The sequence below is a fragment of the Malus sylvestris genome, chromosome 5 (assembly GCF_916048215.2).
Source record: "Malus sylvestris chromosome 5, drMalSylv7.2, whole genome shotgun sequence".
Lineage (NCBI taxonomy): Eukaryota > Viridiplantae > Streptophyta > Magnoliopsida > Rosales > Rosaceae > Malus > Malus sylvestris.
The window spans coordinates 21058904-21083875 of record NC_062264.1 but is presented as its reverse complement, the minus strand read 5'-3'; the positions used below and the strand labels follow the sequence as shown (position 1 = coordinate 21083875).

The 24972-nt window shown below is 37.3% G+C and overlaps 1 protein-coding gene and 2 pseudogenes across 1 annotated transcript; all 3 read right to left on the bottom strand.

Moving 5' to 3' along the window:
- Positions 1–2962: 2962 nt before the first annotated feature.
- LOC126624774 (uncharacterized) lies at positions 2963–3834 on the bottom strand. Its single transcript, XM_050293888.1, has 3 exons — positions 3766–3834; positions 3447–3672; positions 2963–3045 (listed from the first exon to the last, which is right to left on the bottom strand). The coding sequence occupies exons 1-3, from the start codon at positions 3832–3834 to the stop codon at positions 2963–2965; spliced, it is 378 nt and encodes a 125-aa protein (XP_050149845.1).
- Positions 3835–8389: 4555 nt separating this feature from the next.
- On the bottom strand, positions 8390–10011 carry LOC126624777 (uncharacterized protein At2g29880-like; annotated as a pseudogene).
- Positions 10012–15536: 5525 nt separating this feature from the next.
- LOC126624773 (F-box/FBD/LRR-repeat protein At1g13570-like) lies at positions 15537–19660 on the bottom strand (annotated as a pseudogene).
- Positions 19661–24972: the final 5312 nt, after the last annotated feature.

Genomic DNA, 24972 nt, shown 5'->3' with positions numbered 1-24972 from the left:
GGAGGTGAATCAGCTTACTGGTCAATTCCTGAGCTGGGTTTGCCCATAAGTCTTCGCTTGCACTGGGCGGTGTTGGCTGCTCGAAAGAATAAACATTTGCTTTTGGAAAAACCAACGGCTTTGGATATGAGTGAGCTTGATCAAATACTAGAAGCATTCGAATCCAAACGGTGTATAGTTCATGGATGGCAGCATGTGGCTGCATCATCCCAGGACTGCCAAGTTGAAAGACTTGGTCTCAGATCCCAAGCTTTTTGGTCAGATTGACATTGCTCAGTTTCAGTATGCGGGGACAGAAGTTTCGGTCCGGACCCGGCGTCTGCCCCGGATTTGAAAGTTGTCAGATGCCGAGCAGAACAAGATTTCTGCAAAAAAACCCACGAGAAGCACTCATGAATAAGATAAGAAGATGCCTACCAAGGTTCTTGTCTCCTTTAATCATCGCCTTCAATGCATAGAAGCAAGAAAATCATCAACCAGCTCTGAGAAAGCAAAAGTGGAATAAAAGAAAGAGGAAAGAGCTGGAGAGTAACGTGCAATCTGCTGTCAAGTGGGCTTGCTGGATAAAGGAACATAATAGAAAAAGAAAAAAAAATCATGATGTTGTTGAGAGAATGTTTCAGAAAAAGAAAAAAAGAAGAGTAGGAAATGAAAGCATAAAAGCAGAAAGAAAAGCAGAAAACAAAAGCAGAAAGCAAAAGAAGATAAAAAGAAGCAGACATAATTGCGGTGGTGATGGCATACAAAAAAAGGAATTATGGGCGTGACCCATTGAGCAGAGGGTCAGATTTATTTTTGAATGATGTAATTTAATTTTCTTATCTTTCGGAGACATCTGTATAAACCCCATCAGAGGGTAATAAAAAATAAAAAACGGCAAGCCCAAAATTATGGGCTGGAATGTTATGTGGAGGGCGAAGGCCCATATGCCCAAAAGAGCCATGCCCTTTATTACCACCAACCAGGTGATCAAAAGTACGCCCAGTACTCCAAAATTATTCGGCAGCCTGCCGCTATTATCACCAACCAGGTGATCATGATCAAAAGTACGCCCAGTACTCCAAAATTATTCGGCAGCCTACCGCTATTATCACCAACCAGGTGATCAAAAGTACGTCCAGTACTCCAAAATTATACATGAGCATCACTCATGTCAATCATACATAAACATTCATGAGCATCGCTCATGTCAATCATACATAAACATTCATGACCATCATTCATATCAACATTCATGAGCATCACTCATGTCAACATCCATAAGCATCACTTATGTCAATCAACATAAACATTCATGAGCATCACTCATGTCAATCAGCTTCAAAAGCTTGAGCTTCGAAAGCTTCATTTACAGAGCTCTAGCTTCAAAAGCTTCATTTACAGAGCTCTAGCTTCAGAAGCTTCATTTACAAACGCTCCAGCTTTGAAAGCTTCATTTACAGAGCTTTAGCTTCAAAGCTTCACTTGCAAAGCTTCACCTACAAAGCTTCAGTGTAGGGTATACAAATACTGCCTCCAAACAACCGCCACTTCAGCCCATACATGGATTCAATTTGAAGTCTCCAGCCAACAAACCCTATTGACTGAAGACTTGGGGACTACATTATGTACCATATATTGGGCCTTAACTGGGCCTCATGAAAAATACATGGGGGACTCTAGCCCATTATGTATTGAGGAGCGAGCCCTTATTCTATAAAAGGGACTCCCTCACTTTCATTAGAAAGCACCCATTATTCATGTACTGAGGAGCGACCCTTATTCTATAAAAGGGACTCTTTCACCATCATTAGAGAGTATCACTGCCTACTGAGCAACCGCCTCACCGCGAACATCAACTTTAGCCCATCACTTATGTATTGAGGAGTGAACCCTTATTCTATAAAAGGGACTTCCTTACCATCATTAGATAGCATCGCCGCCTACTGAGCAACCGCCTCGCCGTGAGCATCAACTCTAGCCCATCATTTATGTATTGAGGAGCGAGCCCTTATTCTATAAAAGGGACTCCCTCACCTTTAACGCCACAAGCCGAGCCAACCAAGGCAACATAAGCCACAAGCCAAGTAGCCTCGCAACATGTGCTACTTCTAGTTGAGCATCATTTTAGATTGAGCACCGCCTCATATTGAGTATTCAGGTCAAGACGACATCTAGTTACTTCGGCCCACACATGGACTGAATTTCAAGTCTCCAGCCAAAAGACTCTCTTTACTGAAGACTTAGGGGACTATTGTTTGTACCATACTTAGGGCCTCCGTATTTAGACCTCGTATAAATACTCAGGGGACTCAAGTGTAATTATGTAATAAATAGAGGGGCAAATATATAATAAGTGAGGAGCCCTTATTCTATAAAATGACCCCTCACTCTCCTCATTAGGATAGGCTAATCCTTAGGCCTAAGATCCCAGAGCCTCACTCTCACATACAGGCTCTCTCTCTCCCTCACAATCTTCTCAGAGAAATACAATATCAGTGTGGACGTAGCCCAAACATTAGGGTGAACCACGAAACGTCTTGTGTTATTTACTTTCTTGCAGATTCACGGTCGGATTTACGTTGTTCTAAGACCCCTCCAGTTTTGTACATCAACATAATTAATTATAACTTCCAGAGAATTCACATGAATTGTGAGAGAATTCTTTACATGGGGTTAGAGAATTTCAGAGAATTTGATCAACAATTTCCTTCTCTTTACAAGCCAAAATCAGTTTCATCCTACTAATACCAAATTGCAATACCAAGTTCACATGAAACGTTTTCAACTAGCTATCAAAGTGAAATTAAACATTGGCATCCAAAATCTTGAAAGTTAAGGCTTACAAAATAAACTAGCTATCAAAGTTTTTCAAACATAAATTGCATACTCCAATCCGTAAAAACAATTAATTCTCTATTTCTCATCTTTGAATGTTATCACTCACAACATCTGTCCATATATTTGTAGCTATGCCAACTCTCTATGCATTAGCAATCTGTTGTTGTTGCTCTTGAGTTTGATTACCTAGTTCATCATCATTTTCTTCATCTTCAGATTCATCATCTTCTGGTTCGATTAGAAATTCATCAGAACGACACTCCTTGCAAAGAAAGTTGTGCAAACTTGCACAAGCTAACACTAACTCAGCTTGTGTTTTAATTGGAAATGGAGGTGCAGACTTAAAAATTATGAATTGAGATTTAAATACACCAAATATCCTCTCCACTACGTTTCTCAAGGAAGCATGTGAAAGATTGAACAACTCATTCGCATTTACGGGATCATGAAAATTACCAGCAAAATCTTGGAGATGATATCGAACACCTCGAAACGGAGCTAAAAATTGACAACGATTTGCAAATCCACAATCCAGTAGAAAAAATTTACCTAAAATTAAAACACATAAAGTTATTATTTATGGTACGTCCTAGTGTAAATAAATAAATAAATAAATGAATATGAACCTTCTGGCACTTTAAGTCCGTTCCTCCTTGATACAACATCATGTAATAGTTTGGAGTCATGAGCTGAACCCTCCCATCCGCTAAGAATATATATGAATTCCAAATCAAAGTTACAAGCAGCTAATACATTTTGTGATATTTTACCATGACAATCACGATAGCTAGCTACTTCGGGTCCCGATACCATTGTTGGTATATGTGTTCCATCAATAGCTCCAACACAATCCTAAAATAATTATAAGAGTTAATACATAACTAAGAATATGTTTATGAAACCAGTTTAATCAGGACATGGTTAAGATAAGTACTAATTACTAACCTTAAAATAAGGGTAAAATCTTGTACTTTCTCTTATTTTAGTTGGCACTGTGGATCTAGGCTGGACCATCAAATCTGGTGCAATTGTGTTCAAGGCCTTCAAAAGATTGTTGAACTTTTTGCTTGTTGTAAAACGTGACCGCCGAAATGTGTCCCGAGTTTGGCAATATCGAGAATTTTAACCAATAGTGAGTAGAAATGTAGCAACCCTTTCTTCAATACAAATAAATCTTGTACCTTTCAAATGTGTCTTTTTCCGTAAGGATGTTGCATAGCTTTAAAAATACATCCGAATACATCATATATAGCACTCGAAATTCTTGAGGATCCTCATTCAATACCTTGTTAGTACAATCATAGCCAGTTCTACTAATAATTTGTCGAGCCAATGGACGTTCAATATGATCATCATGTATAATAACCATTAACGCATTTAGCACTTGAACTATTGCTGGTACTGCCAACAATAGTAACTTAATGGCTTCATGATATTCTTCATCTTCTCTTTCCATTTCCTTTTCACACATGTTTTCAAACATTATATAAAGAATCACCTAAAAAAATAAAACTATATCCATTAGAACATAATAGAGAGAAAGGTGTTAATGCACAAAACCAGAGGTCTTGGAACAACGTAAATCCAACCAAGAATCTGCAAGAAAGTAAATAACACAAGATGTATCGTGGTTCACCCCAATGTTTGGGCTATGTCTACACTGAATATTGTATTTCTCTGAGATGTTGAAGAGGGAGAGAGAGAGCTTCTCTGTGAGGATGAAAGCTCTGAGAGGGTGAGGGTATGGCCTAAGAATTGGTCTCTCCCAATGAGGAGAGTGAGAAGTCCTTTTATAGAATAAGGGCTCCTCACTTATTACATATTTGCCCCTACCTTTATTACATAATTACATTTGAGTCCCCCGAGTATTTATACGAGATCTAAATATGGAGGCTCTAAGTATGGTACAAACAGTAGTCCCCCAAGTCTTTAGTCAAGAGAGTCTTTTGGCTGGAGACTTGAAATTCAGTCCATGTGTGGGCCGAAGTAACTAGATGTCATCTAGAACTGATACTCGATATGAGGTGGTACTCAATATGAAATGATGCTCAACTAGAAGTAGCACATGTTGCGAGGCTGCTCGGTTTGTGGCTTATGTTGCCTTGGTTGGCTCGGCTTGTGGCGTTGAAAGTGAGGGAGTCTTTTTTATAGAATAAGGGCTCGCTCCTCAATACATAAATGATGGGCTAGGGTTGATGCTCGTGGCAAGGCGGTTGTTCAGCAGGCGGCGATGCTCTCTAATGATGGTGAGAGAGTCCATTTTATAGAATAAGGGCTCGCTCCTCAATACATAAGTGATGAGTGCTCTCTAATGAAAGTGAGGGAATCCCTTTTATAAAATAAGGGTTCGCTCCTCAATACATAAATAATGGGCGAAATCCCCCAAGTATTTTTTTATGAGGCCCAATTGAGGTCCAATATATGGTACATAATGTAGTCCCCCAAGTCTTCGATCAATAGAGTCTGTTGGCTGGAGACTTCAAATTGAATCCATGTATGGGCCAAGGTGGCGGTTGTTTGGAGGCGGTATTTGTATATTTTGCACTGAAGCTTTGTAGGTGAAGCTTTGCAAGTGAAGCTTTGAAGCTGGAGCTCTGTAAATGAAGCTTTTGAAGCTAGAGCTTTTGTAAATGAAGCTTTTGAAGGTAGAGCTTTTGTAAATGAAGCTTTTGAAGCTATAGCTCTGTAAATGAAGCTTTTGAAGCTTTTGAAGCTAGAGCTTTTGTAAATGAAGCTTTTGAAGCTGGAGCTCTGTAAATGAAGCTTTTGAAGCTGATTGACATGAGTGATGCTCATGAATGTTTATGTTGATTGATATGAGTGATGCTCATGGATGTTGACATGAGTGATGCTTATGAATCTTGACATAAGTGATGCTCATGAATGTTGACATGTGTTTGTACCATACTTAGGGCCTCTGTATTTAGATCTTGTATAAATACTCGGGGGACTCAAATGTAATTATGTAATAAGGTAGGGGCAAATATGTAATAAGTGAGGAGCCTTTATTCTGTAAAAGGACTCCTCATTCTTTTCATTAGGGGAGACCAATTCTTAGACCATACCCTCACCCTCTCAGAGCTTTCATCCTCACAGAGAAGCTCTCTCTCTCCCTCTTCAACATCTCAGAGAAATACAATAATTAATGTGTATGTAGCCCAAACATTGGGGTGAACCATGATACATCTTGTGTTATTTACTTTCTTGCAGATTCATGGTCGGATATACGTTGTTCCAAGACCTTCGGTTTTGTGCATCAACATTTGGCGTCGTCTGTGGGAATCGACATAAAAAGCCATGTCGGTTCTCTCTCAATTTTTCACCTCCACCGTGAATCTGCAAGATCTGCAAAATCTGCAGAAAAAATCCAAGAAACCCAAACACCACAACTACTACCGCGTCTTTTCATGTCTCTAAATATAGACTACTTTTTGCCCTTTCTTAGAAGCCATAGATTTTCTGCAATCCAGATCTCGAAGATGGTCAGGTCATGCCCAAGACTTTTCTAATTGCATCTTGAGAGGACCATTTTCCCAGATCTTGAAGATAAATACTCATTTCCACACCCTGAAAATGGGAATCATAATTTATTGTCAGCAACCATTCAACGCGTAGCACCACCAGCAGCCTCTCTGCACCCGCACGCACCAGCTCAAACGTCTTCCAGCTCGGCGACCACTTCGCCACCGTTGTCGTCAAAGGCTATCGCGTATTCGATGAGGCCTAGCTACGGGAAGTTCGAAGATGTCAGGGCCAACCAGTTGATAGTAGAGGTTGCAGCGGCGAGAGACCAACATCACTACGATGGTGGTCCTTTTTGCTTTTCTAAGCCTACTGCTTGTAAACCTGAGTCGTTCATGGCGTTTTTGGACCCTGTGGGAAACATATTCCCGGGAAGCATATTCGCAGTGAACCAGCGATGGCAGGAGTAGTAAGGAAGATCAAGTTGGGTTCGCAAGGCCTCTAGGTCTCCGCTCAGGGACTTGGCTGCTTGGGCATGTCCGCCTTCTATGGCCCTCCCAAGCCCGATGAAGACATGATCGCTCTCATCCACCATGCCGTCTCTACTGGCGTCACCTTTCTCGACACCTCCGACATCTACGGCCCCTGCACCAACGAAATTCTCCTTAGCCACAAAATTCGGTATCAGCTTTGCGGATAACAAGAGGGAGATTTGAGGTGACCCTGCATATATGGGAGCTGCTATCGAGGATAGCCCAAAACGCCTTGGCGTTGGTTCTGTTGATCTCTATTATCAGCATCGGGTTGACACCCGTGTCCCTATTTAGGTCACAGAGTTTGCAACGAACTTCATGGAGGCGGCTGAGGCCATGGAGGCTGAGCGAGAACACCTTGCTACGGTTGTCAACTCTGCCTTGAACGTCCGGTCTGATGGCGATATCATGACCTTAACTGCTGCAGCAGCAACTCGTGGCGCTTCTCTTCGTCGCCATCCCCAAGGACGACTCCACCTCTCCCTACTTCCGACCGACCCCAAACACTCTTCCTCATTCTCTTGATCTCTGTCTATGGAGCAAACGGATGTGCTTTTGAAAATGGCACTGTTGAAATGGAAGTTGGCATCATGAATGACAAAAAGAGAGGTGGAGTTGTTTCTGAGCTCACCATTATTAACCGACCCCGCCAAAGACAACAGGCTGGTGATGTCTCCCATCTGCCAAAAGAGAAAAGCAGAAAGCAGAAAGAAAAGAAAGCAAAGCAGAAAAAATCGAGGAAAAACAGAAAGCAAAAGGGAGGCTTTTCTCTGCAAGAGCACATGGGAACACTGTAAAAGCAACGAATAAACATGCACACTACAAAAGCAAGGAATAAACACCCACACTGCAAAAGCAAGGAATAACACCCTATTAGAATGATGTGATTTATTTTTCTTGTTTTTGAATGGTGTGATTTATTTTTCTTACCTTTCGGAGACATCTGTATAAACCCCATCAGAGGGTATAATAAAAAATAAAAAAACGGCAAAGCCCAAAATAAATGGGCTGGAATGTTGTGTGGAGGACGAAGGCCCATAAGCCCAAAATAGCACCAACTAGGTGATCAAAAGTACGCCTAGTACTTCAAAATTATTCGACAACCTACCACTATTACCACTAACCAGGTGATCAAAAGTACGCCCAGTACTCTAAAATTATTCGGCAACCTACCACTATTATCACCAACCAGGTGATCAAAAGTACGCCTAGTGCTCCAAAATTATTCGGCAACCTGCCACTATTACCACCAACCAGGTGATCAAAAGTACGTCCAGTACTCCAAAATTATACATGAGCATCACTCATGTCAATCATACATAAACATTCATGTTGTTGATGCACAAAACCGGAGGTCTTGGAACAACGTAAATCCGACCATGAATCTGCAAGAAAGTAAATAACACAAGATGTATCGTGGTTCACCCCAATATTTGGGCTACGTCCACACTGATTATTGTATTTCTCTGAGATGTTGAAGAGGGAGAGAGATAGCTTTTCTGTGAGGATGAGAGCTCTGAGAGGGTAAGGGTATGACCTAAGAATTGGTCTCTCCCAATGAGGAGAGTGAGGAGTCATTTTATAGAATAAGGGTTCCTCACTTATTATATATTTGCCCCTACCTTTATTACATAATTACATTTGAGTCCCCTGAGTATTTATACGAGATCTAAATACGGAGGTCCTAAGTATGGTACAAACAAAAGGTAAAGAAACCAAAGTCAACGTATTATCAAACAAATTAGATACTCCAAGATCAAATTTGAAATAACCAAACCAAAGTCAACATGTTATCAAACAAAAGTAAATACTCCAAGATGTAAACAAATCTAAGATAACCGCATTCACTCCATATTGTATTTATCCATTCTGAGCGTTCTTCTGGTGTCATTTTCAAGAACTCTTTTTTCACTCCCAATTTTTGAACAAAAACAACTGCTTTGTAACGACTAGGAGCACCCAAGTTTGGAGTCTCTTTGATAGCATCCCAAACATTGTTGTTTTTCTCCTCTTTTTTTTTTCTCCATTTTTTTTCTCTATCTTTTTCTCTTTTCTCCATTATGCTATAAATTCCTTGAATTTCAGTGGCAATTGCAGCAATCAAATCCATTCCAACATAAACTTTTTCCATAAGAAAGATATGAGAGGTAGTCCCATTTAATTTTGGTTCAGATTCAGGTCAAGATCTTTTCCTTGGAAGTAGCTTTTGTACGGGTGTAGTAGCGGGAAAATTTGCATCTAGGAAAGATGATGCATAGGATGGCATTTGGAATAATGGATCAAGTTGCTTGACGTTCTCATCAAAGGGAGGAAATTCGTCTACTCTGACTGGCCTACTTTCTTCAACTCTATATGTTGTGGCATCAGTATCATCGCCCAATCCAATTAAGTTATTTCCTTTAGCTATTCCATCACCAAAAATAGTCATCAAATCTTCATAGTCTGCAAATGTCTCTTTGTGAATACCTTGACTCTTTGGGTGAGACTAGCAAAAACAAAAACATAATAAAATTGTTAAATACAAAATGTATAAACATGAAAGATCATCATGTGTAAATAATATATTCTTTAAAGGAAAAAAAAAATAAACTCACCTAAGGAAACCTTCCTATACTTCATCACTAGCTGTAAACGTTTTTGTGACAGGGTCCCACCCAAATCCAGAACTATGTCTAAAAAGTTGGCAAATTGATTGAAATCGACCCTTCAATGTTTTCATATGGTTCTTAACATGATCTTCAGTTTTTTTACACCCAAGTTTTTCATTGAGCACGGGAACAAATTTGCCTTCTATGGTCTTCTTGCTTATTACGCCATTAGCATCACGCCATCCATTGTTTACGACCTCAACAAGTAGCTCTAACAACATGTTGTTCTCTTGCACGGACGACTGATTATAGTTTCCTTTTGTCTTTTCTTGTTGTGAATCTCCCATTTATAATCTTACTAGATGATGCATTATAATAAAATAATGGGACTTGACAATAAAATCATAACATGATAATAGGGATTACAAGTCTAAAGAAGTTCATAAATCATTCCAATAAGACATTTACATCTCAACATATTGACATATTAGATTAAAAAAATCATCTCAATAGATTGACATATTATTAAAAAGCATAAATGACTTTAAAAAAATACTGAAAGATTGTTTCACATTAGATTAAAGAAATCATCTCAACAGATTGACATATTAAACAATCGAATTCCTAGCGTAATTACTCACCACAGTAACCAGAAATAATGATGAACAAGTGACAACAGGGGAAACCCCTAGATAGATAATAAACAAACAAAAATTGGGAATCATTATCCCACACATAACATATAAACAATGCCAACCAAATAAACCCCTAAAAATAAACAGATAGCTGAAGAAAAAAAAACCCAAAAAAATAGAAACAAAACCCATAATCCTATACCAGAAACAAGCATGAAAGCAATATTACAACAAAGAACAAGGATATCCTAGAATCAAAGCAAACGAAGAACAACAAGACTGCCACTACGTATGGGCTTACAATATTTGAAACAATGGGAAGAAGTTGCGGAGGAAGAAAGATTGTACCTTCGCAAAGAGATCGAAACAACGGGAAACCCAAATTGCAGGGAGAGAGAGAGGGCGTCGGAGAAGACGTTCTCTGGAGGAGAGAGCAGCACGCTCAAAATCTCTCAAAGTTTCTAGGGTTAAGTTGAGATTTGCCAAGCTCTTTGGTATTTATACATATCACATTGAAATCCTCCAAAATCCACCAAATCACAAATCTGTTTAAATCCAATTCCTTTTTCAATACACCTAAACTTTTAGAGACTTTCAAAAAGTTATAATTGAATACATGATGCGAAATAACTTAACACACAAATTAAACCCTCTTATATCAATTGTAATAAAGAATGTAAGTAGGAATCGTTCTGGACCGGGGATTAGGAGGGCTTGCTAATAACCTCTAAATTGACTTAAAAACATATAAACAAAGTTAAAAACACTAAACTAGACTCAAAGAACTCAAAACAAACTCAAAAGACTCAAAACAAGCTAAAAACGCTCAAATCTACCTAAAAACACAAACTGGGCAGATTTGGACTCTAAACATACTTTTGGACGAATTTTGGTTTTAACTTGGTTCGAAACACTTAAAAACATAAACTAAATCAGTTTCTAACTAATATGACTCAACAAGGTAAAGGGGGTTTTGGTTTTGACGAATTTGAAAACAAAACAAGTAAATTAAAGAACTAATGAAATTTGCACGAATTTGAGTAAATTGAATGGATGGAAGGCTAGCTAGGAGGTTTTTCTCCACACATGACACACTTGCAAATAAAACGATTTTCAGTTGCTTTTTAATAAACTACGAATTCTCATCGCCCCAGATTAATTTTGAAATGCACTAATTAACCCTCAGATTTTCCTAATTTCATTGAATTGGATGATTGCATACAACAACCCAAAGCATTCCCCACAAGTTCCCTACATGAATTGCATAATAGAGATACAAGCAAGAATCATTAAGTTCTATGAAAATCATAAGCATTGACGAAACACTTGTAACTATGAATTGCATGAAACTTATGCCAATAATTTACTTAACACGGTTGTGACGAGCAACCTTCACTACTTGTAAAAATAAGTTCATAACGATTAGGTGAAACTCCCTTATATCCTAGCATTAGATTTATGCATGAAAATTAAAAATGCACTCTCAACCAACACACACAAATCAGTTTTAATTCAAATGGATAAGTAGATTGAATTCACAACTTATGCATCACAACTGAAAGTAATCAAGTCATATTGCAAGCATGAACATGGTTTCGAATTCCCCCCTAGCTAAGGGGAGGTTTAGTTCCTCATACTTACAAAGCAAAGATAAACAAATTTAGACATTGAAAACAAAAGAAAGAAAACACCTAAACGCTCCAACGATCCAAGTTGGACAACAAGCACGTTCAAGCACTTTCCTTCCCTTCCTTTGCTACGGCATAAGGTGTAGGTGAGTGTTTGAAGGTTTGTTTGTATGGAGGAATGGATGTGAAGATGAATGGATGTGTTTGGATGAAGGTTGTATTGAAATGGGGATGAATGATCAAGCCAAAACTGAACTCTATGGCTGTTACACACACTTCCTTTTATAGAGGAAGTGCATGGCATTTGTAGGAGAAAATGGAGTGGTAATGAGTGGATGTAATGGGTGTAGTGGGTGAGTGTTGTGGTAATGAGTGGATGTAATGGGTATAGTGGGTGAATGTTGTGGTAATGAGTGGATGTAATGGGTGTAGTGGATGAATGTTGTTGGTTGGTTGAAATGAGTGGATGTAGTGGTAGGTGAATGTGTTGGGTGGTTGTAATGAGTGGATATGTTGGGTGAAATGAGTGGATGTAGTGGTAGGTGAATGAATGTGTTGGGTGAAATGAGTGGATGTAGTGGTAGGTGAATGGCTATGTTGGGTGAAATGAGTGTGCTAAAATAGTTATTTATAGGGAAAGGATGAGGCACAAACTTCAAATTTCGTCCATTCCTTTTGCTCCAAGCATATGCTATCCATTCCATGTCAAAAAATGCTTCAAAATGCTCCAAAATGCACTTCTTTGCCACATTAACCCTTTGGACCTACAAACACACGAAAATAGCTTAAAATACTAAAATAACTACGAACTAACAACATAAATGCCAAGAAACAAGCTAACTAAGTCGAATAAATATGCTCCTATCAATACACCTAAATTTATAGGGAATTGTAAGAAGTCTTTAAGAATCTCAATTGAATATATCAAGACTTTTATAAAGTCTTTTAAATTCCTAATTGAATACCCCTGGAATTATTAATTCCCTGAAACTCTCTCAAAATCCTAATTGAATACACCCCCCTAAGAGAACACTTCAAAACATTTTTTGTACATCCATACAAAAATATTTGCATAAAAATAAAGAGCTCACAACAATTCTAAACTACAAACAAAACAAGTTAAATGAATGGAAATTCAATTAGTTATTTAAGAAAATATACCTCCGAGATTAATGGTAACGAAATAGCTGGCTAGAATTTTTCAGGAGGAAAGCAGCTGTTGCAATTGTTTTGCAGCTTTTGCCTCCTTGCGTTCTGGTTAAATTCCAAAAAGTGAATAGCACTTTGTGCAACGAAAGTACCGTCACGCAAAACATGTAGATTCCATATTTTGGCGCCATCCACGTTGTACTTTGCTGTGTTTTTCAGCCCACCTTGCGCAACGAACCACGTTCCATTGTGCAAAGATATATCGTGCGACAAGGGTTTGTCATCACACAAAGCTATCTTATGCGACAAAGCTTTGTCACGCATTGTGTGTGTATATATATATTTTTAATTTCTTCTTTCCATTCATTCTTTAATTTATTTTAAACGACATACATACTTAATAAATCAAGAACTTATTTCATTAAACCATACATGCATAATTAATTAATATAAACATTTATTAAAATGCCATTAATTACATTCAAAATAAACATTAAGTACATATTTAATTATACCGTTCATACGTAAAAAACTTCAAATTTATATGTCATTATTTAATAAGCGATAAAAAAAAAAAAAAAAACACAATTCTACTATGTTGCTGGTTGGTCAGGTTCTTGCCATAGTTCGGCCGCACATTGAATATCAAACTTCTAATCCCGAAAACAGGACTTGAATATGTTGTTGATGCACTTCATCAGATTTGGGTTACTTTTGTCGATGTCCCAATTAGGTTTTTATGCAAAAATTAATAAATTAAAATCTCAGTAATATATTAAATTTAACAAACATAATTATTATTTAACTAATTACTTAACACATACAGCTAACTCATCAATCAAATGTGTCTTCATCTCTTTGGGGACGGTTCTCCAAGACTTCCAATCCACATCACATTTGTCATCCACCAATACTCCAATGTCAGACCAAAACTTGGTGCGCATATCCAACTTCACAACCCCTAGTAATTCAGCAGAAGTGATTCGGTAGCGGCTCCCACCATAAGTGTGTCGAACCCGTGGTGCAGCTCTCTTCTTCTTGTCCATCAACAAAATATATATTTATATACTCAAGCTATATATATACTTTATACAAAATGCAAAATTTACAACGCATACCTTTTCCGGAACCTTCACCATCGATTGTCTTTGACGAATGAGCACCACAGTTGGCCATCGTACCAAAATTCAAATAACAATTAGATTATAATCTAGAAAAAAACTAAAGTGTTTTCGAAACAAATTGTGAGGAGTAGCGAGAGGAGCTGCAAATTTATAGGAAGCCAGGGAACCTTGTGCGACAGAGGTTTTGTCGCGCATACTAATGCATTAAATATGATATTGATTCATTTGATTCACATGCATTGAATCCTTTGACTGAAAAAATTGAACATCGGTTTCTTGCCTTGTGCGACGAAGCCTTCGTCGTGCAAGTGTTTCGCAGGAAACATTTTGTCACACATTTGTTTTGTACCAAAAAATAACTTACCCGTGTTTTTTTACTCACTTTGTGTGACGGGGTTTTTTGGTTCGTCATGCAAACCATCTTTCGAGAGGAATCTCTGCATCGTGCAAAACAACACCGCTCTGCTACGAAGGTGTATATTTGTTGCGCAATGCCCATATGCACGACGAATGGTGCTTTGTCGCCCAAACATCTGTCACGCAAATGGTTTTTCCTAGTAATGTTTGTGATTGAAGCAGCATACAGATGTTTGTGACTGAAGCAGCATACAGACTCATGTTATGACCTAAGATAATTGCATATGATAAAAATCAAATTGAAGTGAAAATGTAAAGATCATTGCAAGAGTGAATCATTCTTCAGAAAAACCAGACAGGAATAAATTCATTATAAAGACTAGTAAACCCACATTCGTTTCTACAAGCAAGTCCTAATAAACAGACAAAAAATTCGTGAAAAGGGATACCACCATACGAGACGTCATTCCGAAAAACAAAAAGACCGCATCGTGAAAACCTCTTAAACCTTGTTTCTGCAATCAAGCCCTGTTAGACGCGATGTTCATGGATGAATCATGGGTCCAAGTAGATTATCTCGCAATGCGCTGAGGCACGCCTAAACCGGATTATGTTTTTCAATAGGTCTGAAGAACAATCGTCAGAAGCAGGCTTAACCGCCATTTTCTCGAGCACATGTGAACTTGAAAGTAGGAATTCAATGAAATCTAGTTCAGCTTTGATACCAGAGATATTGGTTATTTTAACAAGTCGCAGTTGGGTCAATAGGCAATCTTGATTGTCATCTATGTTGGAGAACAATTCAGAAATAAACAAAAATAACAGAAATTCTAATATTTTATTAACCAAAATATATTTGCTATACAAAACGAAAATTACACAATAACTACAGAAATTAATGTTACTAACTTGATTACAGATGGTAGAGGCTAGCGTGAAAGCTATGTCATTCGAACAGTATTTTCGTCTCACTCATGTGCCTGTGGTTCTATAACGTCTGCTCGACCAAGATTCAACTACGTAATTCTACAACCCGCACTGGATTATAGAATTATAGCGAATTTGCTTTGTGTGTTTACTCTCTGGAAATTTTGTACAGAACCAAGGAGGAAGAAAAGATGTCTGGAATGGAACTGAGGACTCCTGTTATATAGGCTCTTTCATACTACTTCAAATACCTTTTGGATGTATCTGAAGCTATACAACTCTTTCCAAAGAGTTGTGTCTATTAATCAAAAAGTTTTTAATTAAAAACTTAATTTGAAAATTAAAACTAATTAATTAATATTAATTTATATTAATATTATGGTATAATCATCAAGCCTCATCAAGCCCAATCCATACAAAATGGTGGCCCAAGCCTCAATTCTCATTCCAAGTGGTCCAACACATAACTAATATTGTAGAGGACAAAACATATATAAAGATCATTGAGAATCTTGTTTTCTCCAATGTGGGACAAGAGTCTCAAAACTCTAACAATCTAACCAAGAGTTCACTTCTTCCTCAACAGGCTGATCCTCATCGAATGCCTGCACAAGGTCTATAGCATCAGAATCATGAACTCTGACAAATCAGCTCTCTAAACTACATTACGGTAGAGCCACATTGGTTTGAATTTTTTTTTTTTAATTATTTTTTTTTATATACCAGAAGAATATTGGACGAATCAGCAGAGTAATACTCACGGCAATTTCGAGTTTTTGTAGAGCAGGAGTGCTTCTCAGAAGGCACTGAGCAGCTGAAACTTCCTTCGAAATATGAACGGAGATGCTCATAGAAAGAAAATTCAGATACATGTATGGTTCTGGCAGCTTTACTGGCAAGTCACCATCCGCCAAGTACTGGAGCAGAATGGAAGCATCAGACTCAATGAATATGCTCAAACACCCATGGGCAGGTAAATGGTCATGAAATTAAAGTAGGAAACCAAATAATCCATTACCGCTAAAAATTCAGACTGAATTGTGAGCCTTGGAATATGGAGCAGATGAGCAAGAAAATTGACCAAATGGCTAGAACTGAGAGGGCGAGTCCAGGTAAGGTCATCACCGACCAAATTAATGCAAACTTCAGCAAGATTTAACGTATTCATAATACTAACATGCTCAAAAGAGCCGTCATACTCAAAGAATTTGAGACTTGGTGCAGCAATCTTGAAAATATTAAAGCCATCACATTTTGTTAAAGTCAATCTCTCAAGCAGAGGGCAGCAAACAATCAGATTATCAAGCACATCTTGAACCTGTAACTAGATCAAGACAAAGGACCTTCAATCTCCCAAAGCCTTTGAAGGTGGAAGGAGGTTTTAGCAAACAATTATATAACTCTAAATGAACCAAATATTGATAAGAAAACAAACATGAAGGAATCTTGTAAGTGTCCCCTTCCAAAATTTCAAGCACCAACTGTTTGATAGCATTTCTTGATAGATGACGAATCCAACGATCAATAGCACTAGTGGCTACAATATCTGGATGAGAAAGCCTGAATGTGAGTATGGAGCCAACATGAAGTACCAGTACTTGATCTACAATGCTCTCAATAAATGTACGGTCTGAAGTCGAGAAACAATCAAACACAAGATGTGGAATCATAGCCGAGTTGAACCTCCATTTGCTTGACAAAACACTTGTCTTCACTGCCTCCTTAATAGGCAAACCTGACAAAATTTGTCTTATAACATCACTTGGTACGTTGCTAATTCTGTCCAACTCCATCTTTCTTTTCAAAGAGGACTTGGACTGATTTCCTTGCTTCATGAAGTCATTAATCTAACACAATGGCATGTCATGTCAAAATATCATTTATAATGTGTAACCTTTGTGTGTTTAAGTGTGAACACACAGAGAGAGAGAGAGAGAGAGAGAGAGAGAGAGAGAGAGAGTAGTATCTAAATCCCATTCAATCGTGCACAAAAGAATGACTCTCATATTAGATCAATATTGACTTCTCTTTCGAACATGACTCCGATGCATTTCTTTGCTTTTCTAAAATATTCAGAGAGTAATACAATGGCTTACATACCAGTTTTAACTAAATTTTCAATCAGATTGGCTTAAGTCGAGATAAGATCATTTTTCTTTCTATATGATAAAGACTCAATTTTTGGTAGGGTTGCAAACTTACAATCCAGTTGGAAATGAAATTGTAGTGGGTCGAGACTACTATATATGGAGCTGAAAATAAAATTAGGGGCAGACGGTAGATTAAAAACTCAAGAATAGAAATTTTGAGCTTAGCTAGAACGTGAAATGTGCAACAAAATATACAACCGTTTTCATGTGAAGTAACGAAGGACTCAAAAGGAGAGACGATTTCCATAATTTCAATCCACCGCGAGAACAACCAAATCCACAAGCACACAAAATTTCAGATGTATTTCACTAATAAAAAAACCATGAGCCGCAACAATAACAATTGACTGGAAAGAATGCAAATTGCACGAAATTATGAAAAGAACTTACCGTCATTTCACTTCACTTTTGTTCAGAACAATGGGGTACCAAGCCAGTAAACCAAATGAGTTTCTTTTTCCCAAAATTGCTCCGAAGCGTCAAAAGCTAATTTAGATTAACTGATTCTAGAGGAGTGAGAGTGACAGAAGAGCCAATTAGGGTTTTGTAATATGGTGAAGTTATTAGGGTTTTGTAATATGGTGAAGTTAGGGAGCGAACGGAGATAGGCGGGAACATAGGTAAGCTTAACTTCAACCCTAACCGCATGAGTTTTTCTATTTAAACACCACACCTTATTTAAGTTCACTCCACTAATTGTTTTAATTACTGGCCTCTATCCTCGCCGTTTCCCACGAGATAGGCTTTTCTTTTAATCACGGGCTCCTAGGAGTTTCTATTGATAATAGTCAAAATTTAACATCAAATTTCATAAATGTTTTTTTTTATAAAATCCTTCAAAAATAACAGAAAATCCACTTTAAATAGACTTAAATACCCTCAAAATTAAAACCAAATAAACATAAGGATGTAGTCAGTAATGTAATGGAAAAAATTCATAGTTGTGGCCTCTTCATAACTACGTAGTTTTCAATGAGAAAAAAAAAAGTCAATTGGAATGAAGTCGGTGAGATTTCGCAGGTGTCTGTCTGTGATTGAACAATTCCTAGCTATATATAAAAACAAAAATAATTCAGGAAAAAAAATATCATTTGGTAGGCTATGTGAGTTGCTGATTGGGAATAATATTGTCGAATGTTAGACAATATTATCCATTGATGTGGTCATATTTTCAATTTTTTTTATCATATATTTCCTTTGGTTTTTGTATATTCGAATGGGTTGAATGCACTAAACTATATTGTTTTAATTTATAGGCATTCAATATTGAAGTTATATGGTGTCTAGAGTAATTTCAGTGGAGCAAGAGGCTAATTAACCGTACAAAGACATGCATTACAGTAAGAAGATGAGATAGTTGATTCTGTATTCGGACAAGCCATTTATGTTCAAGGATTTGACAGGAGTTTTCATCTGCTTTATGACCTCTTTTACAATTCTATTCTTCTTGGAGTAAGAAGAGTTCAAAGTTTGAAGCAGTTGAGTTGCTTCCTTACGGCTCCCACTAGAATTCCATTGACCTCTCATGTTCAATGAGTTACAAATAAATCAGTAACTGACTTGCACAAGTTTGATATTACCAACTCGCCACGCACTTTGAGCAACGAAGTAGAGGAGATCTATTCAAGAGTCCTGGCTTTTTTTTTTTGTGTAAATGGGTTTTGGACTTTAAGGGTATTTAGGTCTATTCATGCAAGTTTTTTGCTATATTTGAAAGTTTTTATAAAAAAATTACATTCATGAAATTGAGTGTTAAATTTTGTTTATTAATGATAAATACTCGGTCTAAGTACCTCTCTATCCACACTATTTTTGGGCGACGACCCCCATCCGGTGATGAATTCCAGGCTGTTTGATCTGACAACTATTCCACAATCGAAAGTTATCTGCAAGCAAAAACCCTCAGCATTAGTCCCTACCTCGCACACTCACCCCTGGACTAATTGATAGCGACACAACCACAAAGAAAATTGAAATTCCTAACCAACGAAATCAAAGAATTGGGATACATCCAAACCAATACAAGCACCAGAATTGAAGAATAAGAAAGCACAATCTATCAACCAATTTATTTGTTTATATGGGTTTCGGTGTTGATATGGTAAGAGAAGAAAAACCTGCAGAGGCGCTCGCAGGCTTCCTCTTGGTAGACAGAATAACGGTCCGCTGCAACGGTAGAGAGCACTTGATGATGAGCACCTTATTGTTATTATGCAGAAAAATTGAGATTAAGGTTTTTACCGACGAAGCAGAAAAGAGGAAGAGGGGATATAGGATCTTAATTTTGTTGTCCAGACTTCTTTTTCCCCATTAATGAATTCTTCATGATGAACGTGAAATAACGGAAAGACTGAGTTTTTGTTTTCTCCACGTTCTTTTTCGGGGGTGTGCTATTGACACATCCTAATTTACTTCTCACACATCCCTTGATAATTTCTGTCCGTTGATCTTCTTCAATTCATCCGATCTGACGGTCGAAAATTAAAAAGGTGCGTGAGAAGTAAAATAGGGTGAGTGGATATCATATCCCTTTCACTTATTGTCTTGCTTTTTTTTTTCTTTCCAATCAATAGTTTTCATTAGATTAGTTACCAACAAAATTCAAACTCATGATATTATGCACAAACTCAGTACATTTTCATCACTGTGGTAAAAGACCACTTGTTTTTTAATAACAGGCCACTTGCCTTTTACTAACATTGAAATAGCTGAGGCAATTACTTTTTGCCCTGCACGTTTATATGGAGATTTTATAATCTTCCTAAAACCATGCCTCCCATCCCACCTTCAACAACAAACCCACCCACTCCCGACGGCTCGGTGGGGGCGTAGTTGGAACCAACCCCAATAGTCTCACTTAAGGATGGGCAAAACATCTACGGGTATGATAACCGCGCTTATCCGTCCATTTAAATTTCACAGTTACAGTTATGGATAACTGTTTACCCGTGAAATATAAATGGGTGCTTAGGAGAATTATCTACGGTTACAAACGGGTACCCGTTTATTTTAATATTTGTAAAAAAAAAAAAAAAAAAAAAACACTAAACACCCTAAAAACTAAGGAAAACTAATGAAAATGACTTGAAAACTTTGAGTTTTAATGATAAGGACAAAATAAAGGGTAAAGTGAATAGTACAATGATTGACTTTTTAGTGTAAAAATGTGGTTTTTCGTTAAAGTGAACAGTACCGGGAGCTTTTCGTTAAAGTTCCCTAAAAACTATTCGACCTCTCCTAGACTCTCATTGCCGCTCATCTCTCTCCTCACTACCCTCTCTCTCATTTCCGCCAAAACAATAGGTTCATTGTCCACTCTTTACTCGTCGATAATAGCGATTCTCACCACAATTATTTGTTGCGTGAGTCAACCTTGGAGAATAAGGAATGTGGAGATATTTTGGGTATATAATTATGTAAATGGTATCCTTGTATATTTGGGATATTTGTTTCCTAATTTATAGGAGTTTATGTAAGCTTATATATTCCTCATTGAGAGAAGAATATTATTAGAACAATATTTACCAAAATCCTAGAATTTTATCTTGGTACCAGAGCAAGTTTTGACCTGACTCTTCGTGAAAAACCCTAAAACACCATACAAGCCTTAGCCATCAAAACTTTGGTTCTTTAATTCTTGAATCCAGAAATCAAGTTCCATAGCCCTTGGAAGCAACAAGGCTAAAATTGGTAGTGCAATGGCAGAAGAAAAAATTGGCGCTATAATCCCCATGCAACCCGTGGCGACTCAAAGTGAGTCTGCCAATGTCAATGCCATTCGATTCGGGTTTCGGTTGAGCAACTCGAACTTCAAGGTTTGGTCCAAGATGATGGAGGTTCATGCTTCAGGCCTTAGGAAGCAAGGCTACCTAACGGGTAAAATCCCGGCTGTTGATGAAGATGATTCGGGATATGTAAAGTGGTCCACTGAAGATGCCATCGTGCGCTGGTGGTTGCTCAAAACCATGGAACCACACCTACTTGGCCTCTTTATAGATTTACCCACGGCCAAAGATATATGGGAAAGTGTCACCCAGATGTTTTATGATGGTTCCGATGAGTCACAATACTATGAACTCCAGTGCAAGGCTACAAGAACTAGACAAGATGGTTGTCCAATCAATTTATATTTCACCGAACTAAAGGGCGTTTGGCAGGAGCTGGACAAGAGACGTCCTCTCTATATGGTGTGTGGAGTAGACCTGAAAACTCGAAAAGAAGAAGTTGCAAAGGATAAGGTGTACGACTTTTTCGTTGGATTAGATAGTGGTTTTGATCAAGTTCGGAGTGAAATTCTAAGGATGAAACCTATCCCTGGAATTGAAGAATGCTTCAATTTGGTACGACGAGAATCCCAGAGGAAGACCACTATGATGGCAACAAAGACTATAATGGTAATACCCCCTATGGCTATGGCAACCAAGTCATCTAGTTCACGTCCACAGTTTAATGGAAGCACTCGACCATCTCGTACTCAGGAAGAAATTGATAAAGATAAACTCCATTGCATTAACTGTAATGGAACACGACATACAGATGAGACTTGTTTTGAAATCCATGGCTACCCAGATTGGTACTAGGAGAGAAAGAAAGAATTAAAGGCTCAGGGAAATAAAAGAACGGGTCAAGCCCGTGTAGCAGTTACTGGACCAGGAGCAGCGCCTGGTGTACAAGGGGGCCAAATTGGGCTTAAAGCCCAACTTGAAAAAATTGAGGGAGTCCAAGGCTTGGCTACTGTTGCAACAAGCCAGTCGTGGACCACTTCGTCCAACCCAATCGCAGCAGCCCAAGCTGTAATGATCACTTCAGAGGTAGCAGATGACAAAATAATATTGGTGCTCGAGCAAACCTGTCAATATTTAGGGTTTTGTCAGAGGCTTTGAGTGACAAAATAATTTCACAGGGCAAAGTATGATTTGTAGATCAATATTTGGTGCCAAGGATAAAAATTGGAGCGTATTGTGTCGGCATTAGCTCGACGAAATTAGAATTTGTCGCGCAAAGCTCATTGCGCGAAATTTTGCCCAATGAAAATAGAGAACCGTCGAGTCAATGCAGCTTGCTCAACATATTTTTCGATGACAATTTTGTCAAGCAAAAGTGTGTTGACCAACTTTACTCGACCAAACCATACATGTCCAACCAAACCCTTTCATCGAGCAAAGTCTTATTTTATAAAAATAAATAATAATTTTTTTTTTGGACAAAAACATAATAAAATATATTCCACTTGACAAAATTTTCGTCGGGTAAGCATTATAAAGAAAAAAACTTAAAAATATATAAAACTTGCCCGATGACAACCTTTGTCGGGCAAATTTCTTTTAATATTTGAAAAGTAATATAAAGTACATTAAGTTATGTTTATTTTAATTAATTCATTTCTTTTATATTAGTCTCACAAAATATCCCAATACAAAGAATAATAATTTATTCTCGATAGGGCATTCATTACAAAAAGAAATATCTTGCAAGATGGAAAATATTTGTCGCATAGAACTCTTATTCGTCGCCTAAATTTTGAGCGACGATATCCTGTCGCACAAAAGTTGTCGCTCGAAGATTTACCCGACAAAATTTTGAATTTGTCAAGCAACATAGTTGCATCCGATAGAAATGTCGACGATGACATTGGTCGTGTAAAACTGCGTTGACCAACTATGCCCAACGAAAGTACTTGTTTGTCAAAATTCTTTCGGCCAAATTTTAAATTTACAAAGAAAATATATTTATATATATAAACATTATTTTACCCGACAAAATAAGCTTTATAAAGAAAAATAAAATTAAACATGTAAAACCTTAACCTAACGATTCTATTCAGCGGGAAAAATATTATTTAATATTAAAAGAAAAAATATATTAAGTTATGTTTAAATTTAATTAATTAATTTTTATTATACTAATACCATAATATTAAAAAAAATATTTCATTAATAAAACAAAACAATTAAATTGAAGATTTTGAGTAGTAAGAATCAACCAAGCATCATGATCGAACATGGAGCAAAAAATTGCAAATATATATAAAATCTATCTCTATTGAAGCTTTACTGCGCGATAGTTCAAGCTGTTGCATGCGATGTGTCCAAATAGGATTGGGTGAAAGTAGGAATTGCTGCTGAATTTTCAGTAGCCAAGTATTGTTTGTTGGGAAAGGGTTGATTTAATTGGCCGATGGCTTTTTAAGGGTGAGCACGTCATTTGAAATGACTTATAATAGCTTGGGCCTTCTTTATTGACTTGTACCTAAATAATATCAAGGGGTGTGATATCCACACACACCTTTTTAATTTTCGGCCGTCGAATCGGATGAATTGAAGAAGATCAACGGACAGAAATTATCAAGGGGTGTGTGAGAAGTAAAATAGGGTATGTGGATAGCACACCCCAATATCAATAGTCCATTGATTAAGTCTAAAGACAAAATTTATCCATTGATATATGGTTAATTAGTAAACTTTTTAATGATTTATGACCAAGTTCCCTTATATATAAACATGGGTACGACATTCGTCAAAATTAACAAAAAAAATTTTGTGCCAAAACATGGATACATTCTTCAAAACCATACACAAAAAATAATAGATATTAGGCTTAATTACGTTAGTAAATTTCTTTGATTAAACTCGAAATGGATACATTCTCTAATCAACAAACAAGAATGTACACATATAAGTTTTAAAATGGATTGGAAAATTGAATGGATTTTATATAAAAAGGGTACATTTTATATTAAAAAAATTAAACATTTTACATATAATAAATTGGTATATTGAATAATGGGTACATTTAAGATTAAGAAATTGAAAATCTTTTTATAAAAAACTAATGGGTGCAAACCTAATTTAATTTAATTATTTTTATTTTGAAAATGTTTTGAATTGAAAATTAATTGGGAGTTTAATAAAGGTGTGACTATTAAAACCCTAAATCAATTGCTAATTTCTATTTAAAAAAATTATGTAACTGACATGTAAATTTATTTTACATTAATGTTAGGGACTTCGATAAAAAATTGAAAACTAATAAGGTCTCAGTCCATGAACATTAGTAACTAGAGACTGAATACTAATAAAAAACTAACCTTAAATCAATTGAGAGAGGGCGAGATGCAAAAGATATGAGTGATGAGGTGGGTGTGATTGTGAGAGAGAGAGAGAGAGAGAGAGAGAGAGAGAGAGAGAGAGAGAGAGAGAGAGAGTGTGTGTGTGTGTGTGTGTGTGTGTGTGTGTGTGTGTGTGTGTGTGTGTGTGTGTGTGTGTGTGTGTGTGTGTGTGTGTGTGTGTGTGTGTTGTAGGGAAGATCAGCTAGGCGGAAGAGGAAGAAAAGAAGGGAGAAGGAGAAAGAGAAGGCACGTACCTCTTTAATAAATACAGTTTTGCTCGAAGAAACAGTTCATCGGCCAAATCTAAGAATGACGTCGATCAATAGTTGTGTCGGTGATTTTTTAACAGATCATTGTGGACCATTGCCTAATAATTAACACAGTTGGCCCAATGAAACATATTGACAGGCACAGTACCTTAAGTCGACGAGCTAAAATTTTGCTAGGACATATGCTCACACAATACACCCCAAATTTTTTCCTTAGTGCCA

Coding starts and splice junctions, on each gene's coding strand:
- LOC126624774 (XM_050293888.1), bottom strand. CDS start 3,834: ATGGTCCAGCCTAGATCCACAGTGCCAACTAAAATAAGAGAAAGTACA. Junction 3,673..3,765: donor GATTTTACCCTTATTTTAAG/GTTAGTAATTAG, acceptor TAATTATTTTAG/GATTGTGTTGGAGCTATTGA. Junction 3,046..3,446: donor CGGACTTAAAGTGCCAGAAG/GTTCATATTCAT, acceptor TCGAACCAGAAG/ATGATGAATCTGAAGATGAA.